This window comes from Drosophila erecta, unplaced genomic scaffold (genome assembly GCF_003286155.1).
Source record: "Drosophila erecta strain 14021-0224.00,06,07 unplaced genomic scaffold, DereRS2 tig00000055-arrow-pilon, whole genome shotgun sequence".
Lineage (NCBI taxonomy): Eukaryota > Metazoa > Arthropoda > Insecta > Diptera > Drosophilidae > Drosophila > Drosophila erecta.
In genome coordinates, this window is record NW_020825200.1 from 11,046,606 (window position 1) to 11,074,395 (window position 27,790).

Below are 27,790 nucleotides of genomic sequence, written 5' to 3' on the forward strand. Positions count from 1 at the left end.
CCGTAAAACTTGCGAATTATTTCATGCATACAAGCGAAGCGCCCAAAAAGGAAAAAGTTTTATTTTGTTTGTCTGTTTGTTGGTCCAAAAGTCAATTTATGGTTTTCCACCCGCATAATTTCGTTTCATTTTCTGTTGGGCTATTTTTTTCCCATTTTGTTGGTTCATGCAAGTGAATTATGCGAAAATCGTGTATTTGTTAAGGCTCCTTTCAGAGGTTTTACATTTCGTGTTGTTTAAACGAAGGATTCGATTAAATTATTTTAACCATTAAATATGTTTTCAATTTGCGCTGACAGGCGCACGTCAAATTTTTACAAGCCGCTTGACAATAAAACAACGAATCGAACCTATTGAAATATTCGCTTGACTGCCAACTCGCCTATGCTAAATAAATAAATAAAATTATTATGAGTAGATTGAATTGAAGCGTGCATAATATTAAAGCGATTATTAAATTATGAAATACCTTGGAAACACAAGGGGCGTAAAGGCATCTATCGGCGTATTCTTAGAAAATACCTAGCATGGTGGGGCAAAATAAAGCATATTTTTATATCGCCGTTTTAGGATGAGGTAAACTGCTGACAGCGCTGACCAGAAAATGCATCGCCAAAGCCATTTATCAAAACTAATAGCCGCCCAGATAAAGCCTGAAAAAGTGGAAAACGTTGGGGCAAAAGTAAAGCCATTAGGAGGAATGCAACCAGAAATAAGAAAGGCAAACTAGCATCGATGAAATAAGGGAATATCGGCAGCTGGGCAACCTTTTGAAACACCATAAGTGCATGCTTAAGCTGGAAGATAAGCAAGCTAGGAGTTTTCTAGCATTTACTTCAACATAGTGTTGAAATATACAACCTACCCAACAAAGGAGTTAGAAAACCTCCAAGAAATGGAACCTATAAATGAAGAGCTTCCTGGTGCAAACGGGTCTCACAACAATAGCCAACAACCCAGATGTGTTGTTTTTGAAAGGAACAATCCTAATATTCCTAATCAAACTAAACAGGCACTCAATTTACTAAGGAACTTGGCCAATGAGTTTTGGAAATGGTTTCTCCAGAAGCTAGACCAACTCCTGAGCCCAAAACTAAGACTAGCCGACGATCCTCAGCTTCTGGAGAGGATCAGCCAAGCGCGGGGCTGGAAGACCGCAGCCATCCGGTTTATTGAGTTTCATCCGACCACCTCATTGATGGCACTTCTGACCAACCAGGATGTGGTGTTGATCTACGACCAGAGGAGCGAGTGCCCCGCCAAGCTGCAATCCCTTAAGCAGACGGACACCACCTGTGTCGCCTTTCGTCCTTGGTCCCAAAGTTGTGAATTGGCCGTGGGATGTGCAGCAGGAATTTGTTTATGGCAGGATAGTCGGCGTCTCAGTGACAAGCTAAATATTCGGCATATGATGGGCACTCATCACTTGCAAGTCCTGGAGGATGAAGGGCACAACTATGTGACTTCAATGCAGTGGAATGAAGATGGCACTATCCTGATTACTGCCGCATTGGGCTCATCGCACATCACACTCTGGGAACCGGACTGCCAGCAGAAGATTCGTTTGATACCGAATCCTGGGAGCTTAAGCTCCTTTTCCCTACTGCGTTATAGTCCCGATTTCCAGGTGCTTTTTTGCGCCTCCTGCGAGGCGGGTGCCAGTCTTTGTCAACTGAATAGATCGGAATGGAGGTCGAAACAGGTCCTCATGCAGCATCGCATTCAAACGGCCGTCTGGACAGCGTGTGGCTCCTTTCTGCTCTTTGTGAGGGACGGCAGCACTCGGGTTTACTCATGCACCAAAGATAGGGAGGCCACTCTTTTCCTCTGCCCCCAGCCCCTGTGGAGCGTTGAGTTGGTAATCGATCTACGGGATGTCACCATCTGTGCCGGCCAGCAAAGGTACTGCGGTGAGCCCCAGACGTTCGCCATGGACCCACTGGGCATCTACATGGCCACCATCTTCAAGGAGCAGTCCTTTGTGCTGCTGGCGCTCTTGGTTAATTTGCGACTGGGCTCGCTGCAACTGCTACCCCTGGAATTCATTTGTTGCAATGTGGATGGCGACCAATATCCAACTTGCATTGCCTTTGGAGTTTCCAATCCGCAACTCAGATGGTTGATGATTGGCTGGAATACCGGGCACATTCAGCGACATGCCATCACTGCCAAGGACTTCAAAGAAGCCCAATTAATTCATAGCTGAGAAATTTATGCATACGAGTATACTAAGTTCCATTTTAAATAAAATAAGCGGCGTTAATACAACTTTATTCGGAAGCAGCATTTTGCAAGCGAGCTATTAAATTTCCGTGCTCCTACATGAATATTCAACGGAAGCGCTTATGCAAATTGAAGAGAACTTGCATCCCCCGAAAATCCGTGAATGTCCCTTATTCAGCTGGTATTTTTATTCACCTGACAGCCGGTAGAAAGTAAGCTTAATGGCAATAAATCTTTGCCTCGATTTCTGATTGCAGAGCGAAAAATTGGTTTTACACAGACTTTACACAGACTCTTTTGTACTTGATGGTTTTTATTCCGTCACGAGGCGAAGGTTATGCAATTGAAAATAATGTTATATTGCTATCTTGCCAGCCAATACAACCGATTGTTTTGCCAAAAATTCCATTTGACATACGACTTTTTGCCGCAATCGTAAGATTAATATGTATTTATTTGCTCTATTGGGCTATTATATTTTTGGCTTAAACTGCTCTTTAACGACTCCCTGGATACTAAATTAAAATGACAATGGACAAACCGGGAAAAGGAAAACAATTTTAATGCAGTCTAACGAGCAAATCTCAGAGGATATGGACGATTCAAAGTCAATCTGTAGTCTAATGGAAATTGATTTCATGCTTAGAACTTGCTTGCTGGCTTAACTGAGGAAAGGAGACATTTCTACCGGTTTTTAAGTAAATAATAAATAAAAATATGCAACGAATTCCCAAATTATCCTACCAAGTAAATAATGAAGAAAGACGCCACAATCAAGAGAGTTTACTCACTTGACTATTTCAATATTGACCAACCAACAATGGACACAAAAAGGGAGCTTAGTAGCAATAATGTGGGGAAGCAAACGGAGGCAAAAACTGCAAGTAAAATTGAGTATGGAACCACATAATCGCAATCTTTAGATCCACTCATCGGCAAACCAACATTGAGTTTGGTCTGCAACTTTCCCTAGGTAAACAACTTACAACCAAATGCCTTTCCTGCCATAAAGTAATTTCCGAGAACTGAGAGATATTACGCTGACCAAAGCGGAAAAAAGCGCAAAAACAAGAATGCAAATAAGCTTCGAACAATGGCAGAAACTCGTGAATCACTTAACATCCAAATACCATGGAAATTGGAGCATGGACCATGGACCACGGACCATGGACCATGGAGCACAGAAGGCAATATGAATGTCTTTGTTGTGGATTCGTTTGGGTTCCATCTATTCATACATTTAGCAGATCTAATGGAATTATCGGACTGGCAAGACCTAACTTTGCATGCCTGAAAAATATAAAGTTTGCTTAAAAATAAACATTTGCGTTTCGTATCTTAGAACCAAAATCAAATAAACAAAATGAATTTTTACTGCCCGCATTCCAAAAAAGCACACACGAATCTTCAATAATACTCCACTTCCTGGCATAAAAAGTCTGAGGACCATACATTAAAGTTTAATGTTGGGAGTGAAAATGTGTAGCCATAAAAATCATTTAAATGTTTGTTTTTCCGAGATCCCATCCTCTTTTATTGTCACGTGTGAAAATACTTTGGGGAGTCTGACAAAGCCAGCTTAAATTTTAATAGATTTGTTACAATTCTGATTTGAAAAGTGCTTGGAAAATCACATGACTAGCTCTCTGACATGACCACTTTATATTTCAGATGAAACGCAGTAAAATATGCGAGGCTTAGAAAATACCAGGAATACAGCAAGTAAGAAACAAATGTTATTGCATATTGAAAATACCCCGCAATCAACCAAATCCATATTTATTGTTTTAGCCAATTCGGCTCAAACATCAGGAATACAATTTAATGCAATGCATGCGAGTCCCCGAATCGGCAAAGTTGGCAATAATTTTGTGCAGACGTGGTTTAGGCCTTGAAATGCTGACAATGTGGGTGTTGATTTTTGCCATCAGTTTCGGGAAAAACTGTAATAACGCCAAGACTCAAGATTCGAGAGGGCAAATGCGAAGTACACGCTAGACATACCAAATAACTTCACTTCTTTTGTGTGTGAGTGGGTGTCCTTTTTACTTGGGGGACGTGAGATTATATTCGCCCAGCCCGGGAGACTCCAGGATATTGGGGGATACTTTCCGGAATGTGAGTGTGTCAAATGGCGTAAACGCAGAGCAATCAGCAATGAGGCATCAATAATTCTTAACGCGTTTGCGGCACTCTCGGTGCTTTGGAATTCGCTCCGTTTTCATCAAATGATCGGAAAAGCGTCTCGACCCATTAAAACTAAAGTTTTTTCCACAATTTTCCCCGTTTAACTTTTCCCATGACCCAAGCGATGCCTGCGGTTTTTTGATTTATGGTGCCACTGGCGGCACAGCAAAATATGCCCAAATATTTCGGCCTCTTTGTCTTCAGTCGAGTGTTTTGTTTCGTAATCACGTTTTTATCTTTGGCTGAACAACTCATGTATACCACCGACAACAACATGTTTTTTTTTATTTATTTTGCTGAGGCCTCTCACGTCACGATTATTTAAAAATGAAAATGGTGGCACATGGCGCATCGAGGAAAACTTGTCTACACGGCAGTAAATAGAAAGCGGCTTGCTGTGGAAACCGATAATTGACAGGCCAAAAGATTTCCAAGATGCCGGGAAAAACAAAGAAAACGCCTTGGCTAATAGCTAAAGTAGAGAGTGGTTGACTTTAATAGCCCGTAGCATTCTAGATGCTGGGTGTTGCCAAGTGCAATTGGTAATGTAGCCAAACTTCTGAAGTTGATGTCACAAGCAGGCCAACAGCTTTTCATGTCCTGTCATATTTTGTGCTCCAACTTCTGGGCGAAAGCTTGTGAAATGTGTCCGATTGCGAAACGAGCAACAAAATGCGCTTAGGTGAGTGGTGAAAAATGTGTGTAATTTTCCACAGAATCTAGTTGCTTATTTACAGTGCAGTTTGGAGAGCCGAAGTCATCACTGCGTTAAGAGCTGATAAATGCAAACAGCGCACAAATGTAGACAATAAAAAAGAAACAGTTTTTTTTGGAAAGCAAAACAAACAAAATACATTTTCACTTTGAGCGATAAACAAGCCGGAGCTGTTTTATTTTCGGTTTAATTAAAATTTATGCACGTTGAATGCGACATCATAGATTACAGTTGTTTGAAAGCCCACACAGGACTTGGCCATATATTTGCATTTTGCTCAAAAATCAATGGGCCAACTATAGCCTTTATTTGCTTTATTCTTTCAGGGGACTGCAAAGAGTCAACAGAAAACGGGACGAGCGGCCAAAAATAAATTTCCAGCCGCAAATCCTTGACAAATCTGCTGCATTGGCTTTGGCGGCGGTCCTTCGAGATAAATCTTTATTGCCTCATTTTGCCTAGAGTCGATTCTATTTCTATACTCTGCCAAGGGGCGTGTTCGAGTTGGCCGACCGTTTGACATTTCAAAGAGCATTGCAATTGGTCTTCTTTGATAATCACTTTTATTTCTCTTTGAATTCTAAGCAACTTGACACTAACCGAAATATCTATTGAGATTCTCATTCACATACGCTAAGCTTTCTTTACCACAGGCCACATGAAAACTATATTTTTTATTTTCTAAGAGTTACTTCAGTTTCTTCCTAGCATTCTTCCCTTTCTTGTGGTCAAAACTAACAGAGCTTGTGGCAGTGTCTTGGGACTTCGGAGTCGAATGAGAAAATGGCTCAGAGAGATAACATGGCTGAGGAAAAGCCCGCATTGAAACGGTAGTGGGCGATGGCAACACGACTACATCAGGACGAAAGTTTTCCGGAAAAGGAGGCGAAATAAAAACTTTAAGTATTTCAAACAGCCGGGGAGAAGCGGAAAATATGATATGTAAACGGGTAAACTTATATTCGTGACCATTAAGACTCTGACTCTCTGTTGAGCAAATAGTACACAATTTTTTAGCTACTTCTTGTACATTTTCATGGGGTTAAAGAATTGTTCTTTTGTGGAAGGTGAATGAGCGAGAAAAGGCGAGTATATTATACTTACATTATGAATGTATCTCCGGCATGTGAGAACCCAGTCCGCGCACCTTGAGTGTAATTTAAATACAACCGAATAAAATTATGAAGTGCCGGATACGGATGCTGTGCAAACATACAGCCACGACAGAATCCAAAACTTGATGTTTACTTTTCCGCAGCTGATGCTTTTCCCGCCGCTTGGTTGGCTTTTCATGCGTAGATGGCTCACACAGCCTCCATGCTTTATTATTTTACATTATTTTTAACGTCGAACTTTGGGCAGACTCTTCCTTATTATCCTTTGTCCAGCACGGAAATTAATTTAATTACTCGTATTTTGTTTATTTGGCATTTCAGGGAGCTTTTAATTGCCGATTTGCATTAATTGTCCGCTAATCAGGTGCAAACACAAACATAAAGACGACCCATCCTGTTCGAAATGAATACTTATAGCTGGTAAATAATGTGTAGTGTATTTGCCGGACTACAGCTGCAATTGAATTGAACCTGATTCGAATTCAATTGGGAAATTGAATTCGCATTTGATCGAGTTTGCATGGAACTATATTCAATTGAGTGCAATCAAAGGCAAGATTGTTTGCCAACATATCGGTATGCTGGAATTCAAAGGCAAGCAAGTGGAATATATATTCGGGTAATGAAATCAAGAAGTGGGGCGTATGATTCACTATCAGCCTAATGAACTTAAAGCTCAACGGATACTGTAAGCATCTATGCAGCGTATGGAAGCCCCTGAGAAATTGCAATATAAGCTAACAAATTGCGCATTTTGTTGTTACTTTTTTCTTGGAAAACTGTCTGAAAAATGCGCGCATATACTCGAAATGGTAAACCAATGTATTGCTGCGCCTGACAGGCTGCAATAAAAAAGCGCGCCCCGCACACAGAGGCATAAAAATGGCCGGGCAATGGGAACCGGAAACGGAAACGGCAACCCCCCTCTCTAGCATCAACCCCCCCCTGGCGACCTGAAAGCGAAAGCCCGGGCAAACCGCTGATGTTCAAACAATAAAGTTCAAGGGTATTACAAACAGGCATTCGCAGCCACACACACTACACACACCACGCGTCTACTTAAAAATGAGTAATAGGGTATTCACATTTGCTGGTTTGTTTGCTGCATGCGCCCTGCGGTGGCTCAAGGCCCACTTTTGGGTCAAGTTGGACTGGCGATGTTTGCTTTGGGGGCTAATGGAGCCTAGTGTTCGCCATCAGCCTGTTTACCGAATTTTAATTATGCTAATGCGAAGCGTAAGCAACACCCCGAGTGTAAGTATGCACACACAAGTTCGGCGCGCAGGTGTATTCATCTGAATACTCGTACGCTATTTAAGCTCCTTTGAATACTTGGTAATGGCCAAAAACAAGTTTTCCCTGTTTGCTTGCGCTTTTCTTTAACTCTACCTGCTGTTTAATTACTTTAATTTCCGCAACTACGCGAAACAGGCGGTATTATCTTTTGCGTTCGCTAATTGGAAGGAATGCACTGTAATTAGAAGCGGATTAGTGGGCTCAACAGCAGTCTTTTCCCAGGTGAATTCCAATTGAAGAGTTTTAGATATGAATCGATATTTGTGGTTTTTAGTTTATAGCATATCTTTGCTTTATATTCACTAGCCCAACTTCTTTTATACTCGTATGAAAGTGCTACAAAATATTTTCAACACATCAATTTTTCACAATTTAAATAAATGAATTTATTCTATCTGCATTCGAAATGCCACATGAAATATTAGTTGGCAAAATAGCCGCGAAATTCAAATTTATCATTCCAGACGGAAGCTTTTAGCGCAATCATTTTGCTATTAAAAAACAATAACTAAAACTTTTAGCTGATTGATGGCCTAACTGCCGTTGAATGCCACTAATCAAAAAGGCCACTAATTTAACTAACGACCAGACAAAATAAAAATGAAATGCACTTTTTTTAAAACACTTGGGATGAGTAAAAACAATTCCTGAACGCGGCATTTATGCATAGCGGTTGAGTTAGGTCAGAACCGGAAATTTGTTGATCTGTGTGGAAACAAGATACATTCATAAACGCCACAAAACTCACAGTTTGTTCAATTACAGGCCACAGCACACATTATTTGCATATTCAATTTCGCACTCGAACAAAAGCCCGACTATTTTTTGTTAATTGAAATGCGCGAAGGATCACGTACTGCGGCGAAATCGCGGACGAACCGAAACTTGGCCAGGATAACGAACCGCCAGGATAACCGCACATATAGCCAGACGCGAAAGTACTGAAACGCAGCGCCCGGAAGAAGGCAACGCCTGGCATTCGAAGGCGCAACAGCATCTGGAATCCGCAGGACAGGGTTGTTGGCGACGAAACGAGCGAGGACGACGAAGGACGACTAGGAACGAGTGTCCTTCGGTTGGATGCTGTTCGTCTGCCCGCTCTCTTATCACATCCTGCAGATTCAGCACGATTGCCGGCCGAAATCGAGGCCGCTTAGTCGTTCAGTAGGTCAGAAACACATCTGCGTTCCACAAGGACAGGCGCGTCCGGAATATTGGGCACGGCTATTGAAGGCAATCTGGAGTTCGTTGTCCTTGTGTGGAAATGATCAATTGAAATATTTTCCCAATTCAAAATGAGCTTGAACAAGCAGTTAACGCTGATTACTCTTAGTTCATTGGGATGATTCAAGTGAGATATATTGATAAATATATTAGCATTATAAGGAGCGACCTTTCTTTGAAGTACCGCAGCCCTTTAGAAGTCGCTAAAGCTGCTAATTTAATTATACATGTATTTACTAAAACTCTTTTCGTCATTCCGTTCGTCCTTGACAACTGGAAAATAAATAAAAACATGTTGGCAAAAAAAAAACTTACCAGAAACGCAGTCAATTGTGAAATCTCAATGGATAAAAGTAATAAATACGATATGATTAGCAGACAAGTCTTTATGTAACATGAAGTGCATACGTATATACACGGATTTGATGGAAAAAATGACGGGGTAAACAGTTGAAAAACATCATGGCCGCTGCTCGTATGACCGGTTAAATGTGTAAGACATTTACGAGCGTTTGAATTTGACAGATTTCTTTTATTAGAACGACAGACAGCGTCAAAGGAACTGGCGAAGCACTCATGCGTGCAACATCCGAGTGCGGCTGCTTTACTCGTATATGCCACACCACATATATATGTTTCAACTGCGAGATTTTCGAGGAGAGTTAAATAAAAACAAACAACCTACAAGAGCCCCGGGCAATTGAAAACCCTATGAAGACATCACAAAATCTTTTATGCACCTCACCGCTTTTCAACTCAACAAAGAGCAGTTAAATGGATTAGGGGTTTTTAAACACCCACTTAGCTATGCACTTTTTCTGCACATTTAATACCCCTCACTCGTGGAGTAAGAGGGTATGCTAGATTCGTTGAAAATGCTGTAACAGGTAGAAGGTAGCCTTATGAAGGATTACTCTACCCGAGCCAATTTCGATCGATACGCCAAAAAAATGTTGAATTTCCTAGTTCGCACTGCCACAAAGGGTATGGCAGCAAAGGGTATCTGATAGTCGGGGAACTCGAATATAGCGTTCTCCCTTGTTTGATTCTTGGTATATGTTAAGCACACACAAATGAATTAGCCAGACAAAATCAGGCTCTTGTCGTTCGGTCGGGAATCATTCTTTGGAAGTCCTTAAAAAGTTAGGCATTCCAATCAAGAAACCATTGTTTTTAGTGAACATGGCCTTGAATGAGCTGGCGAGAAAGCTATCAAGGACATCTACATATGTACGTTGTGACCTCCGGAAGTACTTGTAACACTTGAAGTAAATATCGTATGACTGCTTCTATCAAATGCTCCAATTAGCAATCGATCGGCAGCTTTCGACCCCTCCAGAAATCAAAGGCGCTTATTGAACTCAAAAAAAAAAGTGGATAAAAATGGGGAAAAAATAAAATCATTCCCCTACCGAAACCTACTTAACAATGCACGCTTCTCATCGTCAATTAAGTTTAATTGCCCCAGCGAACCACTTGAAATATGCATACAAAGTGAGCTGAGCAGGGGCATCATTGAAGTACACTGCCTGCTCTCCACTTTTCCGCCGGCCAACATTAGCAGTTTCCATTTAACAATCAATTTATTCTCGCAATATTTTCGGTTTTGTGCCGCATCCATACCCAGTGCTCCTGCCACATCTCTTGCCCCAAGAGGAGGCAAGTTTGCAAGTGCTATTTTCTTCCCAACTCGTTGCATATTCATTCGAATTCCGAGTACCGAGTGCGGAGTGCGGAGTGCGGAGTGCGTAGTGCGGAGTGCCGAGGTAGGCATCGCCTGTCTGATATCGAAGCAATCCAAACCCTAATTGGCTGACCTCCTTGTGCGCAGTGTACTGTTGCATAGTTGCACACACAGCTCCCACAAAATTGTGCATAATGTCGTAATAACTTGTTACTTTCCAACTCCTGTTACACTGACTTAATTTAACAATGTCCAGAATAGGGTTCCAACTGTTACATGCGATTGAAAAGAGAAAGTCACAATAGTTGCATACAATATCTCGTTTTTCTATTGCAATATTTAAGTATATGTAGCTCTCTTTGTAGAAACTAAACATGACTAGTAGAAAATATTTGGAAATACATCATATAGGGCTTTCTCAAGTACATTTAAGACTTATGAGTATATTAACTAGAAGTGTATAAGTCGTTCTTTACGAAAATGAAATGACACAAAAGCAGTACACATGCACTGTAGAAACCCTGTATGAGAAAATTATCGTTAAATTTGCGAGAAGCAGCTAGATCTACCATTTGCTGGCGCCCTTCTCCAGTAAGCCACGGAATACGGAGCCCTCCAGCTGCTGGAGCTCCCTGGGATTGCCATCCTCCACGATGCGCCCTTGGTCCAGCACAATTAAGCGGTCGTAATCCAGAATAGTTGTCAGGCGATGCTGCGGATAAATAGTAATGGTCATATCACAGCTGCTCTCGAGTGCCGCGATTATACATGTGCAAATTGACTCACAGCAATGGTGATGATAGTGCGACCCCGGAAGGCCAGATCCGCCGCCCTGAGGAGCGCACTCTCCGTGCTGCTGTCCAGGACACTTGTTGCCTCGTCCAGGACGAGGCACGCGGATCCCCGCAAGATGGCACGTGCCAGGCACAACAGCTGCCGATGGCCAGCACTCAGGTTCAGCCCTCCGTCGCATATCACCGTGTCTGCGGGACAAAACAAAGCTAATTATATTTGATGCCAGTGGTAAAGCTTTAACAGACCAGCATTCAGTTAAATTTATGGTATCCAAACCTATATGGTACCTAAAGATACTATATACTTCGTGGTACTATCGCAAGAACTAAACACCTAATATGCATTAATGTTGTGCTTGGAATCAGATACTTTTCGCCTTCATGACTTTGCCAACAGACAAATGCTGCAGCCAAGGACAGCAAAAGCCACTTGAAGGAGCGGTTGTTAGTTCTAAACTGGTAAAAAAGGAAACCCAAAGAGGACGTACGCAAGCCGAGTGGAAGGTGCCCGTTGACAAACTCCTTTAGCTGCGCCAATTCGAGGCAATTCCACAATTGCAGGTCCTGGAAGTAACCGTGTGGATCGAGGTTTTCACGTATGGTTGCGTTGAACAAGTGCACATCCTGCGGAATTATTGACAGCCTGGTTCGCAGCTCGTCTGGTCGGATGCGCTGAATGTCCACGTCGTCAATGTAAATGTGGCCCCCGGTCGTTTGTAGAACACCGAAGAGGGACAGTCCCAAGGATGATTTACCACTGCCAGTGCGACCACAGATGCCAATCTGTAAACGGATTGCGAGGGGATTGAATATAGTTGCATTCTAATGAGTGTCGAGTGTGTAGAATCAGTTGCATCCTTTCATATTTGACCCAAACAGCATGATATTGTTTTAGTTATTTTAGAAACTTGCGAGCCAGATGCGACTGCCAAATAAAAGCATTCCCTTATTCATCATCAATCAACATTTCAGTTTAGAACAATTAAAAGCTATTAGACGCTTTGGCAGATTCTTTGTAGCGTTTTTCCAGTTTTGTGATTTATTATCTCATCATTTTTTAAATACTCGTATATAGCGAGCACAAATGGACTGCAAAAACGGGCTTCACCCCCTCTTGTTTTCCATGGATGATTCAATTTTAAACTTCAATCAATATGGCTGACATCTGTTTTACTGATTTTGCCATCCAACCAAAGTCAGCGGGTCCTTACTCCATTTTACAAATCAATAAAAATGTTATATGGCTTTTGGATTTTACTCACCCGTTGTCCGGCGGGAATTTTTAGTGTTAGATTGCTGATGACATTTTGTGTCTGCCCTTCGTATCGCAGACTAACATTATCGAAATTGATATCACCTCTTTGTGGCCACGAAATTGCCACACTTTGATCTGAAAGTTGAAAGCAGTAGGGTTTTTAATTAAAATTTGGTTGCATGATTAAAATGTAATCTATTTATGCATTCCAAAATGCATAGTTCTGTATGGGCTGCTAATCACCCAAACTTATGTTATATTGTAATCAAATAACCCAAGGACAAGCATCAAAGTTTGTTCAAAATATTTTGGAATCCCAGTGATGCCAGAGTTGGTTGGCCAAAAGTGAGACAAACTGGGCCAGAACTTACAGCGCTCGAGCTTCCTGGCCGGCTCATTTGGCAAGTCGACCTTCTCGTCCTTGTCGTCCTTGTCGTCCTTGTCCTCCTGCTGCGGTGGCAGTTGCTTATCTTTAATCACCGACGTCTTTGTCGTCGCCTCCACCTTGTCGCCAGCTGTCGCCGGGAGGAGGTGGAAGTTTAAGTGATTGCCGTCGCCGGTTGCATTGCCTGCATTTAATTTATCAGCGTTTGCCTCAGCCCCATTTCCATGTCCCTGCCGGGTTCCGCAGGCACCGCCACGTGCTCCTCCATTCCGGTGCTGGTCTCCATCTCCGTCTTCATCAACATCACTGGCAGCTGTCGTTGCGCCTGGGTAAACTTTGTCACCAGCATTCGACTGGGACGACCTATCGACTTCGCCGCTCACATCCTCATTGGACGACGGGTCCTGATCCAAGTCCGCATCCGCATCCGCATCCGCGTCCTGTCCCTGGGCATACTGGGCGATGCGTTCCACGGAGCCCGCATACATCTCCATATCAGCCAAAAGTTTTACAACCCAATTAAGGTAAATCGGCACCAACAACGTGTAGTTTATGGCCAGACCCACCAGCGATGGCGAAGGTCTCAGCTCCGACGAGCTCTTGGTGACAGCATAAGTTTCGGATGTGGATGTGGATGTGGATGCCTCGTAGTGCCTCCTGCAACTGACGCTCGCCGCTGTCAATGCCGTCACGGTGGCCACAAAAACAATGCATCCACCCAAATAGTCCTGCCGGAAGAGAAAAACATTAAAACAAGCGAGTGTGCGGAGTGTTTAAAGAGATGAGATGGTGACCCATCGCTGGCGTAGATGGTTGAGGTCTGGTTTCGCACTGAAAGTGGTCCACCACTGCCAGTTATTAGGCTTTTATAAAAAATGTAAAAAGCAGCAATCTCCTAAGAAAAGAGTGCAGCCTTTAATGGTAAATCTACTTTCGGTTGTTATCGAACAGCAAGAATATTTAGAACTCAACTATTGGCTTCCCAAAATGTTATTTAAATAAAGTTTTTGATTAAAAGTTTTGTATTTACCAGAGATACTCCAAGCCATCGATAGCTGGTGTTGAGCAATGCATAGGCGATTGTGTTCGCCTCGAGTCGTTTGAAAAGGATTTCCGTGAATCTAGTCTGCTGGTTAAAGGCTCGAATCGTAGTCACCCCTTGAATGGTCTCCGAAAGATGGGATATGACGGGCGAGTTAGTTGCGTTTTCAATCCGCTGTAGTTCCCTGAAAATGAAAATATCGAATATTACGCAAAGTTGCAAAACTAAAGCAGATATACTGCTCACCTGGCTGAGCACCTGTAGAACTTCTGTATGAGGTAGTATGCTCCACAGATGGGCAGGGTGAGTACCAAAATCCAGGGTGTGATGGTGACATTTATGAGAATGGCCGACAGGCAGAGCAAAGTGAATTGCAGCAGGCGTTGTCCTGTGGCTGCAATTTTCTGAGGACATAATGCAATATGGCTATGAATTATTTAAGATACAGGCCACTGGCACATAGGTCATGGTAGAAGAAAAAACAAAAGAGCAGGCTTGTGTCGAGTGGAGCGACTATTAGATATCCTTTACGCAGCTTTAAGATGGGTGAGAAAAAAGCATGTGGTGCATGTAGCTCTTATAAGTTGCACGTAGCTCTCGGTGGTTATACGGACAGACGGACGGACAAACGGACATGGCCAGATCGAGAGCATATATACGTATTTTTATAGTGAATATATTATAGCCATACGCTCTGCGAGTAACGAGTATATAACGAGTGAAATAAATCCGTGCTTATCCACTGGGCAATCTCCATCAAAGTGGCGAACATCTATCCACTTTCGTGCCGGAACAAATGAATATGGGGGGCATTCGATGGCTAAAACAGAGGCTGGATAACAGAAATAACAAATCTCACCTTATCAATGACGGCCATATCGTTGCTGAAACGATTCACAATACGTCCGAGCGGGGTCACTTGGAAAAAGTGCAGCGTTTTATGCAAAATCGTTTGCAGCAGCTTATCGTGCAAATTACGACGGGCATTACAGCCGGCATATTGTCCGGCCGGTGTTGATACCAGGGCCATTATTATACAAACACACGAAATGCCAGCGTACATGCGAAAATAGTACGTGACTTCGTGGTCCTGCTCCGGTGGATGGAGCACCTCCTGGCCCTTGGACGCGGCTGCTCCATGGACATCGCTCCACTGCTGCAGCCAAACGTCCGTGTAGACACGCAAACACTGCCAAATTAGTGCGGTGATAAAAAAGATGGTGATTATGGGCAGGCCGGCGGCTCGTATGTACATTAGATATATGTCGTCCGATATTTTCCCATATTTGCGTTCCGTATCAATCGCCATCCTGGCCAGCGGCATCGATTCTCCGCCGGATTCACCTGCCTCGTCCAGCACGTGTCCTTCATTGTGCTCCTGGGCGACCGGGGATGTCACGTTTGCCCTCGATTCTTTGTCCGATGCTGAATCGCAATTGTCATCGCAATTTATTGTGGTTTCCTTCGAGTCAATATTTACGCCTGATTTTTTGGAGGAGAAGGGTCAGGATGTGTTTGACAGGCCAAAAGAAGCTTTATTATTTGTGTGCAGAATATGTGTGCAAGGTTATGTACATGCTAAGCAACACAAACTTGGGCAATAGAAAGAGTTAGGCCCAGGATTTCGTAATATTTATTATATATTTATTAATTATAAAGAAAAGCTATATAAAACAAAGATTTAAATCTATGCTAAGCCCTGATGACGCATAAAAGACCAAACTAAACTCATATGCAATTTGAGGAGCAAAAAGAATAACTAAAGTTGCTTTCAATGAACTTCTGATTGACTTTTAATTGGTACTAATATGTTTTGTACCTTTTGCAAATGCCACATGGGCCCACATCAATTAAACCATGCTGCCGTTTAATTGAACAAGTTCCGGCGACAAACTAATTGAAAGTAAAGTTTCCTTGGCGTCTGCGGATTTGCCTAGCAAGGCTAGCAAGGATCCGATGGCTTCGATGGGCACGATGGGTTCAAATGGAGTGACACTCGCAGCACTGATTAAATCGAAAGTTTTCACCGAACGAACCCGCTGACTTATCAGCCAAATATTGATAGATCAATGCATCGAGTTGGCCAAAGTTTCTCCCTTGCAAACTTTTCGCGCCCTGGAACACTGTCTCTTTGACTTACCGCTCGGGAGCTCAAAACTTTTAAAATCAAAGTTGATTTAAGTTTTAAGCTACACGCATGCATCCAGGAGTAAACTAAAGGATGCGAAGTTCCCAAGTGTATTGACAAAAAAGCAAAGGACGAACCATTTTCTTCGCCCAATATTATGGCAATATTTTGTTCTCAGTTTTCCCGCCCGGCTGCATAAATTTTTGCTAATCAATATTCATTATTGAAAATTTCCAAGACGCAAGAAACCGTACATTTTCATTAAACTTAATTCGCTTAAAGTCTAGAACCACTATACAACAATTTCCTTGGTTAATTACTAAGTTTTGCACGGAATTAAATGAAACTTGCATACTCAAATTTATAAATAAGCAACCAAATGGTTTTGAATTTTTATTGTAACTTACATTTTTTAAGCTTTTCTTCTGGCTGCGATTCGTTGTGAACAGATTTGCTATTCTTACTCCCATCTGTCGCTAAAATCGTGGCACGAAAATGTACAATGGGCGGAGACTCCTCAGAAATGCTTCTATAAGAGGAATGTAACAATATTATTAAGAAAGTTTATTTAAAAAATGTTATTTATGTTTTCACGGTGTTGCGCAGCAAGTATTTCTCTTACAGAATGGAGTTTGTGGCACTGAGTGGATGATGATGGTTTTTGGGCTTATTTGAGCGGCGCATGGACATTCGCCGCAGGAACTGCTGAAAACTGCCTCGAACATGGTCATCCAAAGGACCCTCCGAGCTGGTATTGGACCTCCTGGCCTCCTCCGACTTCTTCACGTCCGGATTGACCATCTCCATGGCTGGCGGAGAGGAGGCGTTCCGTGACAAAGGCTGATGGGCAACATGCTGTGGCGGTTGCCAGGATTGAACTCGTGGTTCTGGTGCCGCCGTGGCCAAATCACCACTGTCATCCACACTGCTCTCCGCATAGCTGCTGCAACTGGTGGCCAGCACACTGCGGCTCAGCACATCCCCACTGGTGGAACTGGACGCAGAAGTGGCCGTCAGGGTGCTGAGGCCACTCAATCGGTGCCAGGAGTTGGTGGTCCGACTGCCACGACGACTGAGAGTATGCCGGCGGCGAGGTCGCATGATGACATCGTCTCCCTGGCACTCGTCGATCGGCAGGGGAATATCGTACATCAGATGCCGGGATCCATAGCTACTGGAACGTTTGCGCTGCAAGCTGAAGCCGCCACAGGATGCATTGCTGATGGGATATGACTGCGGGTGAAAAAGTATAGATGGATATAATTAACTGAATGTATCACATAAGCTGGCTTCCAGTACCACAGACACTTGGTCATCCTCCTCATCCTCCTCGTCCTGCTCGACCACATTCAACTGCATATTAGCCACCGATATGCAGCCACTGCATCCATCAGTCGTCTCCGTGTGGCATGCAGCATTCGCATCCATCGACACCGAAATAGAACGCTGTAAGCCCAGTCTGCTCACATTCCTTAGCAATTTCCACCGCTCACCTGCTGTTTTTTCACCAGGACTGAATATGTTAATGTGTTATTATTCGAATTCGTCAGGGGAAGCACAAGTGAAGTACTTACTTTTGAGAGGGGTTATCCTTCCTGGCCTTTTCCATCGCAATAACCGCGTTCCATTCGGCGGTAATTCGCGGTTGCACCAATTCGATATCCGCATAGCTGCCACACGCTTCTACACGGCCATCTTTTAATGCAATTAACTAGAGGTTGAATATGAAAACTGTAATTAATTTCCTAGCCAATTTTGTGCACTAAGCAACCGAAGAGTAGGCCAAGTAAAAAACTTATAAAATGTGTATTGGCTGATAAAGGACTTACGTATTCTGCCTCCTTGATGCGGTGCAATTGTTGAGTCACGAGGATGAAGGTTCGAGTCGACTTTTGTAACATCTCACGTATGCAGTGCTGAAATATGTGCTCGCCCACCTCGTTGTCAAGTGAAGCCAATGGGTCATCCTAAACAAAATATAGGGATTTCAAGATTATTTTTTGAATATAACCAAAGTATATCTTCATGTATAAAGTAAATATTCATATAGAGCCAATTAACCGCGTTTATTAAGTTTTAGAGCTCGACATAACTGAAACAAATTTAGTCTCCCTCAAGGTATTTGAATGATGATCCCTTCGGGCTATTCGGGACCCAGCATCTTGCTGGGCTGCACCCACCGCCTGAAGTCCTCCACTAGGATGCCTTCTTCGAGGGCCTCATCCTCCAAAGTGGTTCCCTTTAGGTGGGCTGCCCTGGCGATCGCAGCAGATCGCTCGTAGCCAATGTGGGGACTCAGAGCCGTGACCAGCATCAAGGACTCCCTGAGGATGCTCTTAATCTTGCTCCTGTTGGGCTCGATGCCCTCGAGGCAGTTGACGCAGAAGGACTTCATGCCATCGCCCAAGAGGTTAATCGAGCGCAGAACATTGGAGGCTATCATGGGCATAAAGGTGTTCAGCTGAAAGTGGCCACAGGAACCACCCATGGAGACGGCCACATGGTTGCCCATCACCTGGGCGCAGATCATGGACATGGCCTCGCACTGCGTGGGATTCACATTGCCGGGCATGATGGAACTACCTGGTTCGTTCTCCGGCAGATTTAGTTCCCCAAGTCCGCAACGTGGTCCCGATCCAAGGAATCGTATGTCATTCGCTATCTTCATCACACTCGCCGCCATGGTGTTGAGTTCTCCGTGCAGTTCCACCAGGGAATCGCAGGCGGAGATGGATTCGAAAAAATTCGGTGACTCCACAAAGGGTAGAAATGTTAGCTCGGCTATCCGCTTGATGCACTGCTCAGAATATCCCGTCTTGGTGTCCGCCTTGGTGCCCACAATGCTGCCGCCCATGGGCAACTGGTACAATCGGCACAGGGCCGAGTCCAGTCGCGCCCTTCCGTTCACAAGCTGCTGCTGGTAGCCACTGAACTCCTGGCCGAGGGAGAGAGGAACTGCGTCCATGAGATGCGTTCTGCCGATCTTGATTAGGTCCATCCAATCGTGCGACTTCTTGCCCAGCACATCAATAATGGTTCTTAAGCTGGGATACAGCTTCTCCTGCAGTTGCATGGCCACGGCGATTCGCACGGCCGTTGAGAAGGTGTCATGGGAACTTTGTGCCATGTTGACATGGTCATTGGGGTCCACCGGCTCCTTGGAACCCATCTGGCCGCCCAGGATCTCGATGGCCCGATTGCAAATGACCTCGTTTACGTTCATGTTTGTGTGCTCGCCAGAACCATCCTGCCAAATAACCAACGGAAAGTGCTCCTCGTCATAGAGCTTGCCCGATATAACATCATCACAGGCCTTGGAAATGGCATCGCACAGGTGCTCCTCCAGGCAATGGATTTTGTTTGTCTCCGCAGCTGATTTCTTCACTATGCCCAGGGCTCGTATAAGGGGTCGCTGTGAGTGCGGATACCATAAGAATCTGTATTTCAAAGTCAACACTGTCATACTGGCATTCTTTCCTCAACTCCGCCAATCGGAAATTTCACCAGGGATCTCATGGTCTGCGGTCCGAACATCCGATCGAGAGGAATGTGCACGGCACCCACCGCATCATATTCAACTCGAGTATCTGGCACTACCAGCCGAGCCAGCTTGTACATCAAACTGAAAATCTCCTTCTGGTCGAAAGACATTTTGGAAATTTGTAATGTGTAGTTTTACGATTAAATGTGTAGGCCCAAAAGTACAGGCCACGAAAAGATGACTCGATTGTGGTCTGAGATATATCACAGAGGTTTGAAATTCCATGTTTAACATTGAATACAAATAAGATGTCTCATTGCTAAATGAATGCTAGTCCACATTTAGCCCAATAGCCTTACCATTATTTTGTTTTAAGCATATTTACTTACCATAATGACCACATTAGCCGATGAATATATAGCTCGAGCTATGGCAATTCGCTGCCTTTGTCCTCCAGAGATGTTTATTCCGCGCTCCCCGATGATGCTAAGATCCCCTCTGGGCATTAACTCAATATCTGGCTTAAGGGCACAGGCATCCAATACGAAATCATATCGTTTCGGTCGAAAGGACTCTCCGAAAAGTATGTTCTCGCGAATGGTGTCGTTCAAGAGCCAAGGTTGTTGTGAAACATAGGAAATAGTGCAGGTTCTGGGTAAAACAAAATTAAAATCAATTAAAATTTAACATTTGCTTGGGTTTTGGTCTGCCTCAGCTTCGCTTAATTGCTCTTGGGTTTGCTTTGGCCTTAGACTTGGGCTTGGTTTAGCTGTAACTATGCTGTGGATTTGAGTGGATTTACTTAGTCATTTACTATGGACTGTGCTTTGCTTTGGATTTGGGCTTCGATTCGCTTTGAGCACGCTTTTGGTTTCCTTTGTATCTGGTCATGTCCGCCTGGTCATGTCCGTTTGTCTGTCCGTATGAACATGAAGATGCGAGTTGGTATTCAACGGAATGGCTTTTGCTGAGTAACAAACTTGATATGTGTACGGAACAAGCTTTTATGTTCTAAATACTGAATGAGTGATTTTCTCTGAGTTTCCAAGTTAAATTAAATGTATTTCAGGGAGTATGTATTGAAGAAGCATAAATTTGCAAGCCGAACGCGGACGGGAAGGGAAGCCCCGAATATACCACGGAAAAAAGCGTACTCGAACTAACATAGACATTTATTACAGTAATTGAAATTATTGCACATTTGCCGGTTGCCAAGATGCAGTAGGAGATGGAGATGGGGATGGGGATGGGGACGGGGATGAAAAGAGGCTGTCGTCCTGAAGGAAGCACTATAAGCAAAGGCCGCAGGATCGCATTCGAGTTCTGCTGCAAGGAGCAAGTCTGCGTTTCCACTGCGCGATTTCCATTTCTTAAATGCATTTGTATATGCAATCCTTGCGCCCTTTTCTCCTTTTATTCTCCCTCCGCCAGACGGCTATGCCATTTTTATTTTATGTGCAATAAAATTAACAACGCACACAGGCGTTTTGTGATAAATTACGGAATCACGTGGCCCGCATTGAAACGACTGTTAAAATATGTTGTATGACTGCGGCGGATTCGATTGCGCGCCAGCAGCCACTAAAGTTTAAACTATTCCACCTACTTTCTTCGATTTCTTTCCGGGAAATGGGTTGACCTAATATCGCCTAGCACAGATATTTGCATCCCGAAGTAGCAGATGAAGGCTGTCGTATGTTTTTTAAGTTATAATAACTAAGTAGTCATTTTTGGATTGCAATATAATTTCACATTTTTCTATTTATGTACGTACCCGTGCGAGAATAGTTGAAAATTATGCAATTAACTTGATAAACAGCCAAACAAACTTATCCACTATGTTGCGTAGCTTCTGCTGTTTGCAGAACTGAAAATAAGCACATAAATAGCTAAGCAAATTTACAGGGGCCGTGTAGTCTGGGTGTTCTGTGTTGACAGACAAGGAAACGTGCTTAATCTTGGCCCCAGGAAATTGAAAAAGGAATCCTATGCTTAAGGCAGCCAACAGTGCTTTAAATTGAAACATACACTATTCTTAAATTTGTATAAGAAAGTGAAATTTTAAAAGACCTGCAATGGAAAACTAGACGTCTAAGGTATTGGTATCCGTTATCCGTATATGGATGCGGCTGAGCGGGATCCCCTTCCCGTGTGTCCGCATGTCCGCATGTCCGTATGTCCGTATGTCCGTATAAAAGTCGGGGAACTCGACTATAGCATTTCATCTTGTTTTAACTATGCTCGAGGCAAGTAGGAGTTACCAAACACCAAAAATGGATTTAAACTAAGAAGAACCACATTACGGACTACGTAAAGAGCGAAGATTATAAGCAGTTCACTCACTTGTGCCAAAACATGTTGCCTGCGAGAAGCGGCATCTCCATGAGGAGCGCCGATAGAAGGGAAGTCTTGCCACTGCCGTTTTTGCCCACAACTATGGTTAGTTTTCCCTTGGGAACGATGATGCCGGGCACATGCAGTTGCACCACGGGCATTTGGCTCTGTGGATGCCACGTGAAGAGGCCGTCGTTGATCGATACGGCAATGTCATCGGGCATTTTCAGCAGTAGGGAATCACGTCGCCAGCTATCCGTATTCCTGGCCCGAATCACGGAAAATTCCACGGGTCTCTCTATCACACTGCCGCGCATTTTCGGAGGCCGAATGGCCACATAAGGCGTATTCCGGAGCAGTTCCCTACGCTGCTGCACTAGCTTGTTGTGGCCCACTTCCAGGGCAGCGGATGGGGATATGTCTCCCGCGGATTCCTCGGCATTTTGCAGCAGTGGAGTGGAATTAGTTGCGAGCTCAGGAGTTTGCGACTTTTGAGCCAGACGCTTTTCATTCAGCATATTTTCCGCTTGGGCCGTTCGCATTGTCATATTCGATTTCTCCTGCGTTTCATACATATCCAAGGAGGCATCGCTCTTGCTCAAGATTCTGGCCATATTGCGTATGCCCTCGAACTGCTTCTGGATCTCGCTGGAGTTTAGGAACCGCTCCAATCGACGCGTCGATACCCTGGCCGCTATGATAATGGGCACTGTGATGGGGAATATCAGGAGCGGTACTGTTAGCTGCTGGAACAGTGCCAGCGAGGAGAACAGCCGACTGGCACTCAAATCGAACTCCTGATCCCGATGCAACCACACATAAACGCCGAGGGTAACGAATGTGATTAATACGGTGGCAATATGTGTAAGCACGGCTAATATAAAGAATAGGGTTTATTGTTAACACAATAGGACTTTTCCGGGATCAGGTCAGGTCATACGTACCCATTAGGGTCCAGAATGTCGCATCCTTGTTGAGATACTTGAGTTCATTTCTTCGCGCCTCCTGAATCTTTTTGAGAAATACCTCATCCCAGGCATTCAGTTTTATCACTTTAATGCCAACAAGTGTATCGTGTATTTTTTTTAAACGCGCATCGGTATACCCCTATGATAATGCAAGAACTTAATATAATTTACGCTAATACAATTTTATTATTTAGTGAGTACTTGCCGCTATGACCTCTGCGTTTTTTGACATTTCATTTCCGATGAAGAACTGCAGGGGCGTCATTATCACAATGCAAACAATGGATCCAATAACTGCACTGATTCCCAAATTCACATATAATAAATATATGACCACAGCTATCTGAAATAAGCAAAGTCGAAGTGTAAGAACATATATTATATATACTAAACAACAATAAAAACAACAATACTAAAGAACAATAAAAAAGGTCCTCAAGTCGTTTGCCTAAGAATTATTACCAAAATAGCAAATAAATATTTACAAATAATTCGAAAGAGCAGCTAAAAAAGCTATTTTGAATAAAATCAAATTTATAACCCGACTATTATAGAGCATATTAAAAACATTTACATTCGCCTTTCCAGTCAAGGATTTCTCAGACAGGCAATGCGATAAATTAGACTCGTGTTAGCGGGCATCAAATGGAGCCCAAATGGCACACAAGTTGCTCATAAATTGTAAAAACGATTAGCCAACCAAATGGCCAATCTCAATACGAACCTTAAACGGAATGGCCCAGGCATAGTGGATGATCAGGAAGAATTGCATAATGTTCAGGGTGTCCTCGGTCATGTGGTTGGTGATGCTGCCAATGTCGTGGCTGACATTTGGTTCTGAAAAGTATCGAAAAGAGGTTAATTATGCGAAAAATACTGAGATTTGCATAAAAAAGCAGTCAAATAGAACATAGAAGTAAGTAACACAATCCGTAGTAAACTTAAATATAAGAAACTATAGACCTATAAAAATAATATGCTATTGTGCCACACTCCAAATGGTTCTTTTGAAACTTTACTGATTTAAATTTAGCAAAGAAGATTAATGTTTTTTCAATAGGGATTATTATCAATCGGATTTATTCTACGACTCCCTGATTTACTGGCTCACCACTTGAAGTGTCCACGTGCTCTTGTGTTGCCATGGATTCATCGTTTTTCTGTTTTTCATCCGGAGCCGGAGATGTTGACTGAACTTGCCCCGCAGAATCATTGCTATCGGAGCCACCGCCCGCCTTTAGGAGCAAACTTTTTCTATAAATTAGACCCTGTAGGGACGTTTTAATCCTGATGCCCGTCATGTTGAGGATGTGCGTCGAGGCCTGGGACAGGGCGCCCTGAGTGATGGCGGCCAGCAGGACAATCCAGGCAATGCACCATCCATTCGCCAGTAGATCCGACCAGGTGCTGCTGTAGATTCGCACTTTATCGATGTTGGTGCCGTACACCTCGTCGATTTCGGTGCCCAGGAGTCGGGATTTGGACAGCAGATCGGTCACCTCATCGTCCTTTGGCTCGGCAGCCTGGGCATAAAGTTTCTCGATATATTCAACGATGTTCTGTATGGCCAGCGGTCCAATCAGGGCAAATAAATCACCGGCAAGCTTCAAAATTCCACCCAGAGCAAACATGTGCCAACTGTTCTTTATATAGCAGTACCACAAGGATGGGGATGAATTTGACTTTTTCTGAAAATCAAACTTGTAAAAGATACACGTATGTGTGCAGATTCATTGGGCGGTCTTACTTTTTTCTCAGTGTATATGTACAAGAAGTGGTCGTAATGCGATCTGGCACTATCCTCCAGCTTCGTTTGACCCAGATCCTCCAGCTCCAGTGGTTTCTTGTAGCCCAGCCACAAAAGAGGTGTTAGCCACCAAAAACAGGACTTGGAATAAAATGTGGCCAGTGAGTGCTTGTAGCCTATTTTGCCATAGTCATCCAAATAGTCGTCGTGATAGCACTGTGGGGTGGAATTTGTATTATAATAATTAGTTAATTCTATAAATCACGAGGGTCCTGTGACAATTGTTAAAGCCAAAAGCCCGCTGCTATATCCGCCCATCCAACATTTTGTGCATTTAAATATTCAACTCTTTGGTTGAGCCTTCATTTCCTACTTTGCTTGTTGTCCTGGGACTCATCCTGTTGCAAAGCCACAAGCTGCATAGCAAAAAAAAAATAGACAACGTAAACATTTTTGCCAAGTATGAAAAGCATTAAGCGCAAAATCTCCACTTAACCCCAATTAAAATTTAAACATGCAACTCGCATTGCTATTTCTGGCTTCCTCTGTTGCGCCAACTTGCATTTATAAGCGGAGCATTTGAATCAATTCGTTTTGGCCATTGAAATAATCACATTATTTAAATAAAACAGTAACAGTTTTATCATTATTTTAAGCTTTACACAATTCTAACCTGATTATAGCAAACAAGAATTTATTTCCCAATTAAACTTAGTGGTGTGTTTTAGATTAAATAATATGGAATATAACTTATTTTTTAGTTAGTTAGTTACAATTTATTTGTGTAGCATTACAAAATCGAATAGTCCGCGTAGAAGCCAGAACTTCAAGATCATTTTGAATAAATGAAACAACGCAACGCTTACCTCTTTGTACACCGTAAGTCCGTCCAGCAATGCCAAGGACCCCATGCACATGGCAGATATGGTCACCAGGCACGTCTGGAGCTCCAGGAAATCCTCGTAGCGACCCAGCTCGAAAAGCTCATTGGCGAGCAGGGCAAATGTCAACGCCTCCACCGCGGTGCTGGCGTATAGGAGCACTGAAATGGGGGGATGGATTGATGGGACACGTGGACAAGGAGCTTGTTTAGTGGCCCGACACTCACCTGTCGCCTTCTTGCGCTCCACAATGCGATGGTAGAGCATTAACATGAGGGTCAGCAAGGTGGAGCAAAGCGCATTCCAGAGCTCTCCCGATCCAATTACAACCAAGTAATTAAGATCCCTGGGGCTCGAGTGGAAAAGGCGGTTCAGGTGGCGAACATTTTGGTCGGGAAGAAAGTTCCTGGCCAAATCCAAGCTATTCAGGGCCAAAAGCAGCAGGGAGATCGCCGCCCGTCCATTGTGGAACATTTGCAATGTTTTATGGCATCTGCATTAGAACGTTGGAAGTTAGCAAAAATGTGGATATCACCTATCCTGATGACTATATATTATTTGTGTCTAAAATAGGTGGAGATCTGGTTATCTGCAAAATTCGATATATGACATATAATACCCCTGCTGAGCCCAAAACAACTTTTATAGTTGGGTATTAGATCCCCCTAGATCATTTCTTACGTAGATCATAGAGATCCACTTCATAAAATGGGATAATAAATCATAAAAATCATGCTGCTATATTTCTATAATTAACTGCAGTTGTAAATGATATTGATTTTGTGTATCAGACTCGTTCGTCCGCATATTTATTTATAAGAATCCGCCCTTACAGCAAAGTGCAAACCAAACAGCAAACCAATTGAGATTTACCCATTGAGAATACTTTGGCACGCGATGCGTTATTTTTCGAATTTGGAATGCCAAGTTGATTATTTTTTAATTTCGCTGCGGGTTGCATTGGATTTTCAATGGTGTACAGATGCACTTGAGTTCCGGATATCAATTATTGGATTTTAAGTGCATTTCGAAAACGTAAGGGGAAGATAATACATTTTATTTAAATTATATGTGTATAGTGTTTCTTAAAAGGAAATAACTATGTTCTGACCTTTAGAAATGTTTATAGAACACAAAAGTTTAAGATACAGTTACGAAAAACTTTTTTGATCATAACATTTTCACGCTTAGGTCTCGGTTAAGCAAACAACTAGCAACAGCCACTCATGTATGCTAATCAGTTAAAGTGCGTGCAAAAAAATATAAGTTATCTACTTAAAAAAAGTTTCATTTTATTTTAGGCCATAAATGCTGTCTGTGTGATTTCTAAATGAGGTAACACACTAGAGGCCCCAAGTCATTTCTCCAGAATTTGAATAATCTACAAAACGCATGTGCTAAATTTAAACAAATGTGCTCATTTGAATCTCAAAAATATATGTACGTACGCCTATACATTTGTACAATTTATTTACACTCTTATTTTTGCCCTAATTGAGCAAGGAGTAAACTGAACACCAAACTTCTGATGATAATCAAACATATTGCATGACATTTAATCCCATTACATTTGACCTTATTTTTGCACAATTTAAGGCAGAAATTCGCTAGCTCAGCGTAAACAAAAGTGTATGTTTATACTTGACCGAAAATAAACAAATAAAATTCAATTCGAATTGTTTGAGTATAATGGCAATATGTATTAAATCCCAATAATGAAAGAAACTCACTTTTTGTATCTTCTCCAAACAAATATCCATCCGAAAAGTAGCAGAAATATGCTGAAACACGTAAAAACACGCCTCACACGGTCAATGCCACAAACATCTGTATTCAAATTATCATAAATAGAGCGTACATCCCCATTTAAGTCATCGCAGTGTATTATATTGAACAACTGCTTCATGATGGCCAATAAAACAGGAACTTAAGGCCAAAACTGTGTGCGCTAGTTCCGGTTATTAAACTCTGCAGAGATTTCACTTTTCTGATTTCATTTCAAAACATTTTCTTTGCATTGCGCATATCATTTTCTACACTTCTTTGTATTGCTCACAATTGGATCGAGTCTATAGGCGTACTCTTTGAAATCTTTGCGTACAACAGGTTGAACAGCAAATACAGAATCGCTCAATATAAACAAACTATTTCGCAATCGGGAATATGGAGTGCAATGTGTGCTATGCCCCCCAAATCCAATCCAATCTAATCCAATCCGATGTACGTATGTACATGGATAGATCCAAAATGAATTTCGTTTCGAATTGACCAGCGACCGGCGCGTCCCCAGTTGCCATTCAATTATTATTCTTTTAAGTAATTTTTGTATAA

At 42.8% G+C, this 27,790-nt stretch overlaps 3 protein-coding genes and 1 long non-coding RNA gene across 4 annotated transcripts; 1 reads left to right on the forward strand and 3 right to left on the reverse strand.

Annotated features, from left to right (window-relative positions):
• The first annotated feature begins 895 nt into the window (after positions 1–895).
• Positions 896–2,250, forward strand: LOC6541817. The gene has a single exon (XM_001969369.2). The coding sequence runs from the start codon at positions 896–898 to the stop codon at positions 2,204–2,206; it is 1,311 nt and encodes a 436-aa protein (XP_001969405.1). The 3' UTR covers positions 2,207–2,250.
• A 4,256-nt stretch (positions 2,251–6,506) lies between these two features.
• Positions 6,507–8,344, reverse strand: LOC113564116. The gene is made up of 2 exons (XR_003407804.1): positions 8,285–8,344; positions 6,507–6,634 (listed from the first exon to the last, which is right to left on the reverse strand). It is a non-coding gene; the product is annotated as an uncharacterized LOC113564116 (long non-coding RNA).
• A 2,632-nt stretch (positions 8,345–10,976) lies between these two features.
• Positions 10,977–27,746, reverse strand: LOC6541751 (ATP-binding cassette sub-family C member Sur). The gene is made up of 23 exons (XM_001969370.3): positions 27,190–27,746; positions 25,687–25,952; positions 25,445–25,620; positions 24,579–24,794; positions 23,943–24,519; positions 23,556–23,668; positions 23,037–23,174; positions 22,808–22,970; positions 21,873–22,737; positions 19,919–20,180; positions 17,878–18,015; positions 17,623–17,759; positions 17,348–17,561; positions 16,671–17,281; positions 16,456–16,577; positions 14,780–15,402; positions 14,167–14,324; positions 13,909–14,104; positions 12,865–13,606; positions 12,501–12,628; positions 11,727–12,021; positions 11,231–11,427; positions 10,977–11,156 (listed from the first exon to the last, which is right to left on the reverse strand). Exons 1-23 carry the CDS (start codon positions 27,363–27,365, stop codon positions 11,010–11,012), a joined length of 6,660 nt encoding a protein of 2,219 aa, XP_001969406.2. The 5' UTR covers positions 27,366–27,746; the 3' UTR covers positions 10,977–11,009.
• Positions 18,097–19,766, reverse strand: LOC26527022 (fumarate hydratase, mitochondrial). The gene is made up of 2 exons (XM_015160104.1): positions 19,514–19,766; positions 18,097–19,460 (listed from the first exon to the last, which is right to left on the reverse strand). Exons 1-2 carry the CDS (start codon positions 19,697–19,699, stop codon positions 18,192–18,194), a joined length of 1,455 nt encoding a protein of 484 aa, XP_015015590.1. The 5' UTR covers positions 19,700–19,766; the 3' UTR covers positions 18,097–18,191.
• Positions 27,747–27,790: the final 44 nt, after the last annotated feature.